General features: G+C 45.5%; 1 protein-coding gene across 1 annotated transcript; it reads right to left on the minus strand.

The window, feature by feature from the left end:
- Positions 1-2,828: 2,828 nt before the first annotated feature.
- On the minus strand, positions 2,829-7,659 carry LOC119174437 (cystatin-A2). The gene is made up of 3 exons (XM_037425330.2): positions 7,500-7,659; positions 4,852-4,953; positions 2,829-3,246 (listed from the first exon to the last, which is right to left on the minus strand). The coding sequence occupies exons 1-3, from the start codon at positions 7,575-7,577 to the stop codon at positions 3,124-3,126; spliced, it is 303 nt and encodes a 100-aa protein (XP_037281227.2). The 5' UTR covers positions 7,578-7,659; the 3' UTR covers positions 2,829-3,123.
- Positions 7,660-14,660: the final 7,001 nt, after the last annotated feature.

The following is a 14,660-nucleotide window of genomic DNA, read 5'->3' on the forward strand; positions in this document are numbered from 1 at the left end:
CACACATAAGGTTGTTCTAGCTACAATCAATAATTCCGTCTTATTATTTTTTTATGGACAACTAAGCGCGCTGTATGAATGAACGCTACACACTGGGGATGCTTAACATTCACTAGAATCACTTACAGATTTAAATTTTGATGTTTGGAGTACATTTGCGCTCCATTTGTTCGTACTAACGTACCCACAGTGTCACAGGAATGCGCAACTCACTTCCTCACTCACTGACTCATTGTTTCATCAATTCGTGTTTTTGCCAGCCAATCTTGTTACCACACTTAACGTGTAATTTCGCCGGAGAGAGACACTGCAAGTAGCGCCAGGCTTTTAGTGTGCAGAATTTACAGAACATATGAAAATTTGTTTACAGTTTTATATTGCAATGGCTAGACCAGATTTGCGCCATGGCCGCCATCTCAAATTGTTATTGCGTGCTTCATAGTCGTGCATGTTTTAAGCATGCATATCGGCACCCTTTTGTTACATGGAATGAAATTTTCTTGAGTTTTGTGCTGGACTTTTCGGGGTGAGCGCACATTCGTGATTTTAAACACGCACAGAAACCATTCTGTAACTAGATTAGTATTTGATTGAGAACATCGTCAGCGGGTACACGATTCCTGTTGTCGGCAAAAAGCTCACCTGTACACAGCTATCTGTGTCCTCTATATGCCTGCATCCTTCCTCGTGAAATCGATTTGAAGCAAGATATGTATTTTTTTTTTCACATGCGTCGCCACATCAGGTAGCCTATATAGAACGCAGAATCGACACCCACATGTTCACTTCCACGCTTTTATTGATGGTACATGATCGCTTACTATAAAACAGCTATGGCATGTTACAAATCTAATCTCATTTTCGATAATTTGGTGGGTGTTGGTGGGTGTGCATGATTTGCATAACCTATATGTGGTGCTTAGGCAAGCGTATCGGGTTCTTTAGGGAGAGCTATATTAACCTAGAGATAGGAAATCTAGCGAGGCTTAACCAGAAAGAAATGCGCGGTTTGCTACGCAGCTCAGGTGAATACAGAAAAATTAAAGGACGTGACGAGAAGCGAAAAGGAAGAGAAAACGACGGAGTGTCAATCTTTCAACGTTTTTTTCCCCTCTTACATGCTTTTATTACAAATAAAAGTTTTGCGCATATACATAGCGTATCGTATACGTGGCACGCATCACTGTCACAGTCTCTATAGCAAAGCCGCTGACCGCAGTAACGAATAACGCACTGTAGAAGCACTTAAAGAAGTTTTCCTTTGGAACACTCTGCTGGAAGCTTTTTGTCCTGTCATCGGGTGAGGGCGTTGTTTTCGATAAAATGCATTTAGCAGAGTTAGCCTTCTCCTGAACAGCAATGTGGGCAGATTGAAAGCAAGTGTTGAAATGTGTCTTCGTACGTATTAGTGGATTCTTTCTTTTCCTTTCTTTCTTTCTTTCTTTCTTTCTTTCTTTCTTTCTTTCTTTCTTTCTTTCTTTCTTTCTTTCTTTCTTTCTTTCTTTCTTTCTTTCTTTCTTTCTTTCTTTCTTTCTTTCTGAGTCTTCTAAGACCTTGTAAATCTTAAAAGTCAAGACCTTCTTTCATTATAGCTGCTGTGTTTAAAGAGTTAATATAACATACTTTTGTCTTGTCTTGTCGCCTGGAAGATCTTGGCTCATATCCACAAGGGGATTGGCCACACTGTACCTTACAGATTAGGTAAGTATATTAACTCTATGCCCGTCTTCACCTGGTCTTCGGTAGATGCAGTACGATGTAAGAAGCCGTCATTGTTTCCTCTTGCTAAACTAAGTTCTTAATTTTTTAATTCAGGTCAATAAATGACGCGCATGTTATGTCGTTTTCTGAAGAGTGAAGCTCTTTAAGCTATACGTTCTGCCGGGTCGTGAAAACAGGTGTAATTTACCATCATCATGGAAAGGTACGCGCTATCTTCGTGCACTTTAACTTCTGCTTTCCTCTCACAACACGCGCGACGAATTCGTCTGCACATAATAGTAATAATAGTTAAAGAAAGCTATAGTGGGCGAGTCTGTTACGTGAATGAAGATCACGTAACAACTATAGACGTATATAACTAGAATCTCTTAACATCACGTAATAGCTATAGTCACGTGACTAAATCATGCGCTCGCTTTTGAACCAGAACGTGGTTGCAAGTTTTAACGAAAGACGTACTGGAACGACGTTAACGTTACCTTTAGCTACCCCTCAGTAACCTAGTTGCAGCATTGACCTTTGTAGTGGGATGTTCGTCCTGTCGAATTATTCGAACCTTTTATCATACTACCTATTCTAGAGTGCAATATGAATATTGATTTGTTGTTATTCCATTTGAACTAAACGCTTGAATATTCGCACACCCTACTTTCGTCACCTTGCTAAATGTTACTCGTATTAATCTTTGGCCTCCTGCAATTATGAGCGCGTCTCTCGAACCTTGATGGCAAATCGTTTTTATAAATGGCCCATACACAAGATATAGGAAATGTTTTATATTTTAAGTTGCAACGCTAGCTCAGATTTTACAACCCGTCCCACGCGAACATTTTCATTATCACTGCCCTCGCGGTGATAAACACTGTGCTTGCGGCCCGCAAGCTGTGGCGAGTTCGAGACCCCTGTTCCATATGCGTGTAATGTACCGGTTCATCTCACAAACGAAAACAGACTTTCAAAGCAATATGCTTTAGAGCTTCATTCGTTTTATCTCATGGCCTCACAACTAAGAATGCGCAATTGACGCTCCGGGCTGCGTAGTGTGCATGCGGTATCCATTGTCTCGCTGTTACAAAGCACGTACGTAAACAAAGACACGCCGCACGTAGTTTTCTAAATCAACATTTTATTCACACGAGGTCATCATTGTTTGGCTGCAGTTCTCCGAAATAGTATAGGGACTGCGCGGGAGTGATTAAGTGACTAGCTTACGCGTTTACAGACGTAATGTCCTGGCTTTGCGCGGTTGTTAATCACGCCACGACTAGCCGCTTTTGTTGTATACATGTCGCGACGCTAGGTATACCGATTCAGCGCGAGCCATTTAAAAGAAGTTCGTTCCCCGTCTTTGGAGACAAACTTCGTGAGCACAGTCGGTGTCGGAACATGCTTGACCGGGTCTCAGGCAAAGTGCTCCACTTCGTCGTTGAGTGACTTGTTGTCCTGCACTGCGGCCAGGGTGACGTCGCCTTGAAAACTCTTGTGGGCCCGGACGTGGACGTACTGGTCAGAGCCGACGCGAACCTGCGAGCAGAGTGAAAAACAAAAATTAAACGATGCTCCACATCGCAGACGCCAATGAAGTGAAGAAGCTGGTGGCGTTCCTATCGTCAGGCTAATGCATTTCTATGTTTAGCAAGTCTTTCTGATGTGTTGTATCTGCTATTTATTAAAGACTCTTTGTTAGTCAGCAGAGCGACTTGTTGGGCGAGTTGGTTCATTCTTTACGTAGCTTAACGTAACACGAGAGACGGACGAGCGCTTGTTAGTTGCATCTGAACTATACCACTCTTATACGCAGGTTTACAAACGAGCCTTCGCTTGTGATGCTCCTATATGTTGTGTCACTGCTCTTCATTAAACACTCTTTGTGAAGCTTTGAGGTTGTAGTATAGCCACAACCTTTTATAACCACGGAATATCCCGTCAAAGTTGTGCGACCTGTGGCGTAGCCAGGGTAAGGGGGTTCCAAATACAACCTCCCCCCTAAATTGTTCAAGTTCGCTTGCGTATATATACAAGCACACATACAAGCGCATGCACAAACATACATAAGGTATAGTTGAAACCCCGCCCGCGAAAAAAATTTCTGGTCACGCCCCTGGGTTCGACTATATGATGATGTGCCTGCCATTATTTGGGTAACTATCGCCTTCTTCCTATTTACTTGAAGTTGTGGGTATGATGGGATTTACGCAATTTCCGTAGCCATAAACGTGAGCAGGGTTCCCCTTCAGTGAAGGGATGTGGAGAAGGTTTATCGCAGCGCCCCCCTTCATTTATTAGGTAAATATGTATGGGACAAACTCCCCGTCCTAGCGGCCCCCTACCTTCCCTCATTATAGGTACTTCTTCTTCTGGTTGGGTTCATTTGAGTTCAAGAATTTTAGCGCATAAGCAACGCAAAGACGAAAATAGAGGAACGCAACACATACGCTTCACATGATTATGTTTAAGAAATAAAGACACTGATATTTCAATCCTTGCCCTTGTATTGTTTGTTGCATCGTATAGGTTACAGAAAAAGGCTGCTAAAATACACATAAATTTTTTTGTAGAAACTTGCTATTTGAGAAAGCTATCAGTGAAGGCTAGACGGTCGAATATATACCCATGGCAGTACCTCAAAACCACATCGTGTTTTTGTCCCGTAAAACTCCATGGCATTCTTGAGACCTGTCGAAAACGCCGAAAAGTTGATTTCATCATGCCAACTCGAAACGAGTGTTTTTATGACCTCGGTTCGCTGACAACCGAAAACATCTGTGAGTGCATTGATTTGATTTCATCGAAAACGAAAATTGAAATCGGCCTAGAAAAAAAACAAGCAGGAAGAAAATTTATGTCCGTGTATATCAGTGTATGGGGCATATGATGTGCGAATCCGGCTAGTCAACGGGGAAACGTTCTTAGAAAGACAAATTTTGTGAATTTGCTCCGTTTTTTGTTGTTTGCTTGTTTGTTTTTTATCATGAGGCTAGAAGTGGTCATAATATTACGGTCTCGCTTCAGTTTTCATTCTTTTTGTCGCGTTGGAGTCCGTATGCACCGCAACTTACTTTACACGATACGAAATTCGGAAAACGCGAACGAAGATGTGCGCGCAAGGGAGCACTTATATGGGCTTACCTTGACAAAGTAGTTGGTGCCGTTCACCACCTGGGTGCGGTAGTTGACAGGCGTGAACTCCGCAAAATTCTGGCCCAGCTTTTTCTCGACATCCGAGCGGACCTGTAACAGTGTTAAACGAGGCAAATTGAGAGAGAGATAGAGATAAGTAAGAAGAAAGACTCGGAAGTTAACCGGATGAGGTTGTCAGTTTGCTACAATATACTTGGTAAGGAAAAGGGGGTTATGAAAAAGCAAGAAAAAAAGTATAAAGAGTCCATGATGATCGAGGCTGAAAAGGAGAGAGAGGTATAGAGAGAAACGAGAAAAAGAAATTCAGGGAGGTTAACTAAGCAAGGGTTCGATTGACTACCCCAGCGTAGAAGAAAAAAAAAGAAGAAAAGAAGGAAGAAGAGTACATGGTTCCTTTTTAAGGATACACCTTAACTCCCTTTTGGTTTACAAAAGTGTTTAGCGAAATCATATGTAGAGGTAAAAGAAAAAAAAAATTAACATATCCATTTTTTCTTTCTTAGCGTGTACAAGAGGCGACGGTGAAAGAAGTAGTTATAGATGATATAAAGACGAAATAAGGCTAAAACAAGTGTAAACGATACATTCCATTGACCATTGCCAATTGAACTGTGTCTGAAAAAGCGTGGTGACTACGGCTGATTAAAAGTGAACGTAAAAAGCCATCGCATTCGTCAAAGTTTACCGCGCGCGTACGTCTAAGACGTATGCTCTACTAAATATAACAGTCCTTATCGTACGCTGATTTTATCAATATTAGCGTTTCGCAGTCGTGTTGACCGAAGAGATTAACGCTCTTAGCGCGTCCAGTGTTTGGCTACTCGATAAGGTTCGCCTTGACGACGTGGAGTGGTCGCGAGGGCTTTCACTTAGCACTTGATATTTTATTATTCTACACTTACGTACATTTTTGTTTGTTGCGTGGCTCAGACTAAAGTGTACGCTTTTCAGTTACGGAAACACGAGCAAAAGGCGTTTGCGTACTCCGTAGCTATTCTTACTTTTTTTTTTCTTTCCTTAACTCTACTTGCTGGGGTGGCTTAGCTTTAAGTTGTTGCCCTGCTGAGCACGAGGGTGCGGGTTCCATTCCCAGTCACAGCAGCAAAATCGATTGATTGATTGATTGATTGATTTGTGGGGTTTAACGTCCCAAAACCACCATATGATTATGAGAGACGCCGTAGTGGAGGGCTCCGGAAATTTTGACCACCTGGGGTTCTTTAAGCAGCAAAATCGATAGATGTTAGTGAAGAAGAAACGAATCTCTGTGTGCCAGAACCCAAGTGCACGTTAAAAAAGTCCGGGTAATCAACATTAATCCAGAGTCTTGAACTTTATGGGGCGCCTTCTAATGGCACCGTGGCTATGGAACGTAAAATCCGGTAATTCAATTTTTTTTCCTATGTGCTATGTGTGTAGAGGCTGAAAGAAAAGAACAGGTTATGTTTTTTGGAGCTTGTATAGGGGCAACATGCCTCATACAAGATGTTCGATGTGCATGCATGCTTGCTGAAGTTCGAGAAGACAGAAATGCTAACGATTATGGCAGCTATACATGAATGAAAGGGAACTTGAGACGAGTATATCTAGAAACATGAAAGTCGGGCAATGGTTTTGTATTTCGGGACGGCAGAATAATAATGGTACTTCTAGTGTGAGTGACGTCAATTGATTAGCGTAACGTGCGATCCAAATGCATATCAAAACCAATAAACAAGTGTACAAAACGACGTACGCTATTGTTTCCTCTCCAGTGTTTCGAGCTACGTAATGGAGTATTAAACTCGGTGCATCCCAATTGCGTGAGAAACAACGCGTAAGTTACTTGAACGAACAAGCTAAATGTTATTTCTCTCCTGCTGTGCAGTCACTCCCACAGTTCACACCAGTAGGCCCAGCTCTAAACTAGATCAGCCCATATTGTGCTTACAGGCTCAACCCGCTGTAACTGTGTCCCTTAAATCGATCTTTAATTCGGTGACTATGCTATGCCTAACCTTACCTACGCTAACCCGACGTTCTGCCAATACCGAAACTGGTTTCTCTTAACAGAAAGTGCATGATGTGCGCCACCTATGCGCATGCACTCGGGTTAATGGGACATCGTTAACGATATGCCAAAGTATTTCTCTTTACCTACTTCCTAGAAGAGGCGGCGAATTCCGCGCACGTCCAGATACTTAAGCGCATGGTGGGTGGGAATAGATATTGTTAGAAGGGTAACGCTGTGCAAAACAATATTTAACCTGAAATCCTGCTTCCTGCGGGCACTGTAGCGATCAAGCTATGCCTTGACCCAGCGGGTCATTCGCCACACCGGATTAGTGCCAAAAGGATAGTCTCGCCACGGCTGGACGGAGGAAGCAACAGGGGCCGACTACACGAGATGGCGCCCACTGATTGACAGCGGCGCACAAAAAGGGCGTGCAGCGCCTCGCCCAACTCTCTTCTCTTCTGTCTTCGTCTCGACAACTCACTGTAAAAATGTAAATAAATCCGTTAAGTTTGCTCAAAGCTCTCCCCTAGTCCTTGGCTCGACGGAGCGACGGCGACCGGCCCCGCTACCCGCAGACTGCGGTCGCCACGACGCGCAACAGCACTTAGCAGAAAGCGACGAAGACGTCTTTGTATAATACCTTATCGCAGATTTCCTGCACGGTCGCATCGGCAGGCTTCAGTTCCTGCGTCAGACCGCCGACTCGTGGGGATGCCATCGTTTCCTCCTCGATTGTGTGGCGCGTGCTCCAGGGACAGGCAAGTATAGGCAGAGTTCACCGCTCCTTCGGCACTACTACGAACTCGGACGCGCGTCCCGCCTTTTATCGTCTCGAGTGCGACTCGTGGAGGGGGGCGTGCGCGTGGTCACACAACAATGGAGTCCCTCCTGACGCCTATTCGGGCACCTATGACTCGCGGTCTAACTGCGGTATCGGCTCCGAGCCACTGTTTGATTTCCCGATACGGACATTGCGCACCTCCCGCGTTCGCACCGCGTGCTTCACCGATAACGACGTGGCTGATAAGGGCCGAAACGTGAGGCCAGTCTGGTACAAAACTGGCCCCTCTTAGTAATGCCTGTTTGCCGACGAGCGCCGAGGAAGATAGGAAGGATAATCGTAAAAATATGCGATGCAAGAAGAGGAAACACAATGGAAGTTTTCGCGTTGTTCTGTTTGTCTGGAGCGGTGTAGTCACGTGCGGCAATTAGCTCACGTGCGCTGCCTCACTGTGTTTGCAGCGTGACCTTAACAGACGGGAAAGAGCATGCATCGTCAGATTTTGTATAGTTAGGCGTCGGAGCTTAATATATGGTCCAATTTGAGGTGCACATACGTAATGAAAGAGGCAGTAAATAAGTGGTTGCTAGTGGACTTCGTCGCGATAAACTTTGTGGGTGACGTATGCGCCTGGTAAAGACGGCCCGAGTCAATCGTTTCCGGCGCACTGCGCCTATGGTAACTGAGGACAAACACAACCGTCATGCTTTTCCCTTATCTTCGTTCGTTCGGAGAACGGTGGATCAGTGCATTTAATATAAAAGCACAAGTTTCAGCGAGGAAGCGCAATTCTAGGCGTGCATGACGTAATCACCTGATAAGTTGCAGCTTTGACGGTGGCGCTGTCACGATCACTAGGGTTAGAGAGTTTTTTTTTGATGCCGTAATGACGGCATTTAATGATAGTATGTAACGTTGGTAATTATCCTATACTGCGAAGAAAATTTTTAATGCGAAGTTAGGCAATCGATGATAGAATGATGGCGATTCAGATACAGCTACTGTCGACATACAGCAGTGTCGAGAGAGCGCAAAAACTGCGATGAAGCACATTTTGGATACTCATCCCTGCAATGCGTGCACCTAAAAGGGAGAGCAATGGTGATGCTTGCTGTGAATAGTACGAAGATTTCCGACAGTTTGGCGGTACTGGTGAGAGGGGAGGATGGGCGCGGCCAGTGCGAAGTGACGAAAAAGCCCCGAAGACACACCCGTGTTCCCTCATGATCACTTTCTGATTCTGTCCCCCCCCCCCTCAAAAAATCTAGTGAGATGTACCGATAGCCTAGTCACGTGCCTCTACGAGATACCTGTGCTCTACACGGATCCAATACCCACGCAATCGCAGGCTGCTTTAGTTCGTAGGCGCTCATAAAGGTGTGCATTACCACTTTATATGGGAAGCAAGGGGGGCACTTTCTTTTGAGCAGTGTACGTGCAGCTTGCAAAAAAAAACGGGGGAATATAAAATAGAATGAATTCATCAAAGTGCGATGTAGCGTCGCGGTGAAGTCAGACGTACAACAGTGCAAAAACAGATTTCTTATTCAGTGGAGTTGTGAAGAGAAAGAATTCATTTACAGAGGGGCGGATCAATCGGCTTGAATGAGCTTGCTCTGGCCTGCTACTCTACACTGGGGACGGTGAATAGGAAAACAAAAGAGTAATAAATGATGGTGGTAGGCTAAGAGGTTGAAGATGGAGTTCCGTCACGTTCTACGACCGAGGCCACGTTGGCTTCGACTCTAGAAGGCTACGACCACTCCTATAACCACATTTGTACTGTTGAAATTAGGCCGGCGACCTAACACAAACGTTATGGGTTAATGATCTGTCATGAAACCATGCGATCAGTGAGATCAGTTTTTGACGTTCGCGTGCGTACGCTGGAAAGGTATGTTCAAGTGTGCCTGGCAATTGACACTGAGCACAATTTGGACTTCTGTCAGTGCAGCCGATCATGCGAGCATCACGCATTGTGAAGGGCTAACGAAGGCGAATCTGGTGGAGCGTACGTGCGATGTTTGGCATTAGTATGCGAAGCATGCGGAACTTCATTCCCAGTTCCTATTTACGCAGTAGCCTGTGCAGCCGTTCTGCTTTGTTTCAGTGTACTAATGTGAATTTGCGCACCGCGCGCCGAAGCAAGGCGTTAGTGTTATCGTGAAAACGTACTTGGCACACTTCCGAGGCATTATGTAAGGATATTCTAGTTTTAGCGTCAGCCTCTTCACTCCTGATTACGTCACAAGAAGTAGGTATTCACAGGAATGTGAGATGATGGCCATTTTTCGATAACGAACGTCGAGATGCCCTGAGCTTTTTGTTATGCCGTGCAGAGTCGATTTAAAATTGTCGTAATCATAAACCGGCACGTATAAACTCTATTGGCACGTACCCTGTCGACTTCGTGCTGAAAACAATTCCGTTTGCTCCAACAAACCACGTTATATCTGTTGTCCTAAAGAAATTTCAGCGCAATCCAACAAACGACGGAGATAAAGCTGGTCAATGCACCATTTCCACATTCCTCTGCTACGTTCAGGCGTATCGGTAAGGTTTCGGAAAGAGCCGGGAGAAATGGTATCGCCATAAGCAGAGCCTCCGAGACCAGGATGTGTATGTGATATATATATATATATATATATATATATATATATATATATATATATATATATATATATATATATATATATATATATATATATATATATATATATATATATATATATATATATATATATATATATATATATATATATATATATATTGTCAAGACGAAGAAAGAAGCTGGGGCTCGGGCGCATGGGCAGCTAGGGGAAGGTAGAGGAAGAAAAAGCAGAATAAGAACAGCTGGCCCAGGATCGGGTGTTGTCTCTTGTTCTCTGTCTAGTACATTACAATGGCGCAGTCGACGAAGAAGAAGTCGTACGTCCCGGCTTCGTCATCCAGGACAGCCGCGATAAGCGCCGCTTGAGGACGGCGTCAAGGCCTCCTCGGTAGCTGTTCACCTGCCGCCACTGCCACCACCGTTCGGGGACGGCGTCAAGGCCTCCTCGGCGGCTGCGGTACACGTTACCGGTACCATTTCGCAAGGGACGCCGTCCACGCATCCTTGGCTATAGATTCTGGTGTCAGCGCAAGCTGACAAGTGAACCCTCTGCGGGAAGCCACCGGTACGTGTCTTCGTTGTTCGTCGGCAGTGCGGGCTTCTCCATCCAGGAACGCCGTTCACGCTTCTTTGGCGATGTAGTCAACAACCCGGCCGCCGCTTCAACAGCCCATCGGACCATCAGTGGACGGTGTCCATGCTTCCTCTGTGGTACCAGGGCATCACCCAATGGACACTATGCTACCACTTCGCGGCCGTAATACGCATAGGCTCCTGTCCTTTGGGAATGCTGTTCAAGCTTCCCACGGCCTGCATTCCCTGTCCGGTACTCTTCCAACATACGAGCCGCCAAGAAACGCTGTGCATGCTTCCTTGGACGTGCGTGTCACCACCGTGAGTACTACTAGAACCACGTACTTCACGCACACGAACCAAAGTGGTTCAGAAGCCTCGTGCGACAGTGCCGTGGAGCTGCGGCGTACCATCGCACTGCTCCGCGCCGAGACTAATAAACTGACAGCGTTGATCGCCGAGCGAGCTCCTACAATGTTGCCAGCATTGTATGACATTAACGCAGTGATGGATGTAGCTGCCTCATACGACCTTGAGACAAGCGCACGGGAGCAACACAGGGAGCTTCGGTCTTCTCTGATCGAGCTCTCACACCAGCTCAACTGCTTCGCGTAGGTAATCTCTGCGTTGCCACCTGCCACCTCACAATCACCAGCCGTCTGCGAACTACCGGAATTCCTCGGGGTCCGGAACGACGCCGACAGCTGGGTGGCAACCGTCAACGCGATAGCAATGCGCGAGGCCTGGACAGAAAATCAGAAATGGTATGTGGCTATTGACCGTCTTCGGGAAGGTGCAGCGGCGTGGCACCGGTATGAAGGTTGGAAGCAGCAGTCATGGGCGGAGTGGAGCTTCAAGCTCATAGCTGCTTTCAGTCTGATTCCCTGTGCCACCTGCCCATGCAACTCGACCTTCTCTCAGGACGGAACTCCGGAAAAGCCCGACCTAGAGGATGCAATTCGAGCCCCTACCATCCTGTCATCTATCGGTGACCAAGATGTAAGGAACAATCACAATCGTGTAACTCTGCCTTGCACAGGCATTTCTGCTGTCATGAAGCAGCGGTCCGATGGTGAACCTGTGTCCGGTAGGTCTCTCGCGGCAAGTTTTGCAAAACGCCCTGCGACAGGCCCCAACGAACGCCATCCGGAGCCGTCAGACCATTCGGTAGACGCTCAGGCACCAGCCTCCATCTTACTGGACATTCTACCACGTCATCAAATGCACGTGCCTGTGCATTTCACCATGCTCATCCTTGACCAGACGGAAGCGGGTCTGCACGCTTTAAATGATTCAGTAACTGAACATGAGAGCATTTCCGCCTTGCAAAAAGACGCCTCTCGAGAAACAAAGTATATCGAGGAGTTTCCTGCTGCTGACCCTGACCAAAGTGACCACAATTCTTCTCTGCAGGACGTGAACTCTGCATCGGTATTAGACCCGGGAATACCACCACCAGACCTTCCTCGGGAGATACTGTCCTCGCGCTCGTTGTCGTTTGAGGACATGGAGGCGCTCACATCTATCGTACCAGACACAACTGAACCCCACCAGACCATGATCGTCGGAAACGAAATGCACTCCTTACCGCTTCACAAAGCAGGCCTTTTCGAAGATGCGAACAAGATAAGCCATTACCTGACACAGATATGTTTGCAGACGACTCATACACTCATTTTCAAAGATGCACATACTCTCAGCCGCACAGACACTTGGCTCCCAAGGGATGTTTCCTTTGAGAAAATCCAAACACCTAGCCAGGCTGAGGCCACTGCCATTGAGAACTTGTCGAGGACCAGCCCTCGTGCTGTTCCCTCCCAGGACACCAAGTCTGCACGCGACAGTTCGCCAGAAGCCACCAGCTGGACAACTTCAGAGTGTTCTGCTGTGGTATTGATGCCCAACCATGAGCTGCGTCGCAACTCGTTTCGAGAAATGGCACAAACGTCCACACGGCTGCCTCACAGAGCGTCCCGCTGCAGTTCAGTCCACCAACGGCAGTGGGACAAACACCAGCATTTCCAGGTTACTCTGCGACCTTGCCGGAACAGTCAGGGCCGTCCGCCTGAGTGGTATTGTACGAGTTGTCAGGAAACTTTGTACCATGGACGAGTTCAACCGCAGTAACAAAGCCGTTTCCGCCCACCATAATACACACTGACAGATCTTCAAGCAGAGGCGCACCATGGCGTAGACCAACCGGCTCGAGGCAGCGAGTGTGCCCAACGGAGACGTTCCCCCAGACCGTCACTCCATGTTGCATTGTGGTTCGGGATGACCACCACGATGCAGCCAAGCCCACCCAGCAGAAACTTTGCCGCCAGCTCCGCGCGCGCGCAGTCATGGCCGAGTGTCAAGACGAAAAAAGACGCTGGGGCTCGGGCGCGTGGGCAGCTAGGGGAAGGTAGAGGAAGAAAAAGCAGAATAAGAACAGCTGGCCCAGGATTGAGTGTTGTGTCTTGTTCTCTGTCTAGTGCATTACAATATATATATATATATATATATATATATATATATATATATATATATATATATATATATATATATATATATATATATATATATATATAGATAGACACGATCGCGAAGGCGCACGACCATCTTTCCTATCTTCTCTTTCTTTCTGGGTGTCGCTGTCCCTGCGCCACGCTCTCTCCTTCCCCCTCTCTATCTCTATACCTTTAATCCTATCCTTTTAATCCCTCCTTACCCCCGTCCCTCGTGAGCTACTGTTGAAGTGTCGCACTCTCATGCAGATAGTTGCGAGGCTCACTTTTGTGTTCTTTTCTCTTTTTAAGATATGTGTGCCATGGAGTGGAGGCCGTTGTCTATTTAAGGTATATATATATATATATATATATATATATATATATATATATATATATATATATATATATATATATATATATATATATATATATATATATATATATATATATATATATATATATATATATGTGTGTGTGTGTGTGTGTGTGTGTGTGTGTGTGTGTCTGTGTTTGTGTGTGTGTGGAAACAGTAAAGTTAGTTGTTAAAGAGCAGTAAAACAAAAATATTTCCAAATCCAACCAATGCGCAGTGCAAACGAGTAGACTAACTGACATTGTGCGCCATCTGCTGTGAATAATGAATAGCTGTCCCAATCGTCCACTTTGTTTAGTCCAACAATTAGGGTAGGGGTAGTGAAGATACCTCAAATATTGGTCATATCCTCACTGAACTTGACGTACATTTTCACAATACCGATGTTCAGAATTACTGAAATTCTGAAATAGTTTGATTGGATGACATGCGGGATAACGCCCCAAAATTACCATATGATTATGAGACACGCCGTAGTGGAGGGCTCCGAAAATTTCGACCACCTGTGGTTCTTTAATGTTCACCCATATCTGAGCACATGGGCCTATATACAGCATCTGAAATAGTGTTTCTGATGTACGGTGATGCTTCAACACATAGTGACCTTTCGGCGTGCCTCAGGCAAAACATACTTGAAACCAGTCCCGTCTATGTAGCTCTCCAGAAGCAAGTGTGATTAATCAAAATAGGCGAGAAAAATAATGCAAATACCATTTATCAAAGACACGAAAGCTCAATGCTTGTAAAGGCGCGGGCCACTGGCGAATGGTAGACCCCTTTAGTATACGGTATACACAGCACGGTATTACCAAACTAGCTAAGGTACCCTAATATATCAAATTACGTGTGTGGACTTTAGGATTTTCGAAAAAAAATAGTTATGCTCTGAATAGCCACGCCACACTACGTTTCCATTAAACCTGCTCAAGTTAATTACAAAGCTGATTAACAAGATTTTTTTGCTAATTACTCAT

This window comes from Rhipicephalus microplus, chromosome 5, assembly GCF_043290135.1.
Source record: "Rhipicephalus microplus isolate Deutch F79 chromosome 5, USDA_Rmic, whole genome shotgun sequence".
In the NCBI taxonomy this organism is placed as follows: Eukaryota; Metazoa; Arthropoda; class Arachnida; order Ixodida; family Ixodidae; genus Rhipicephalus; species Rhipicephalus microplus.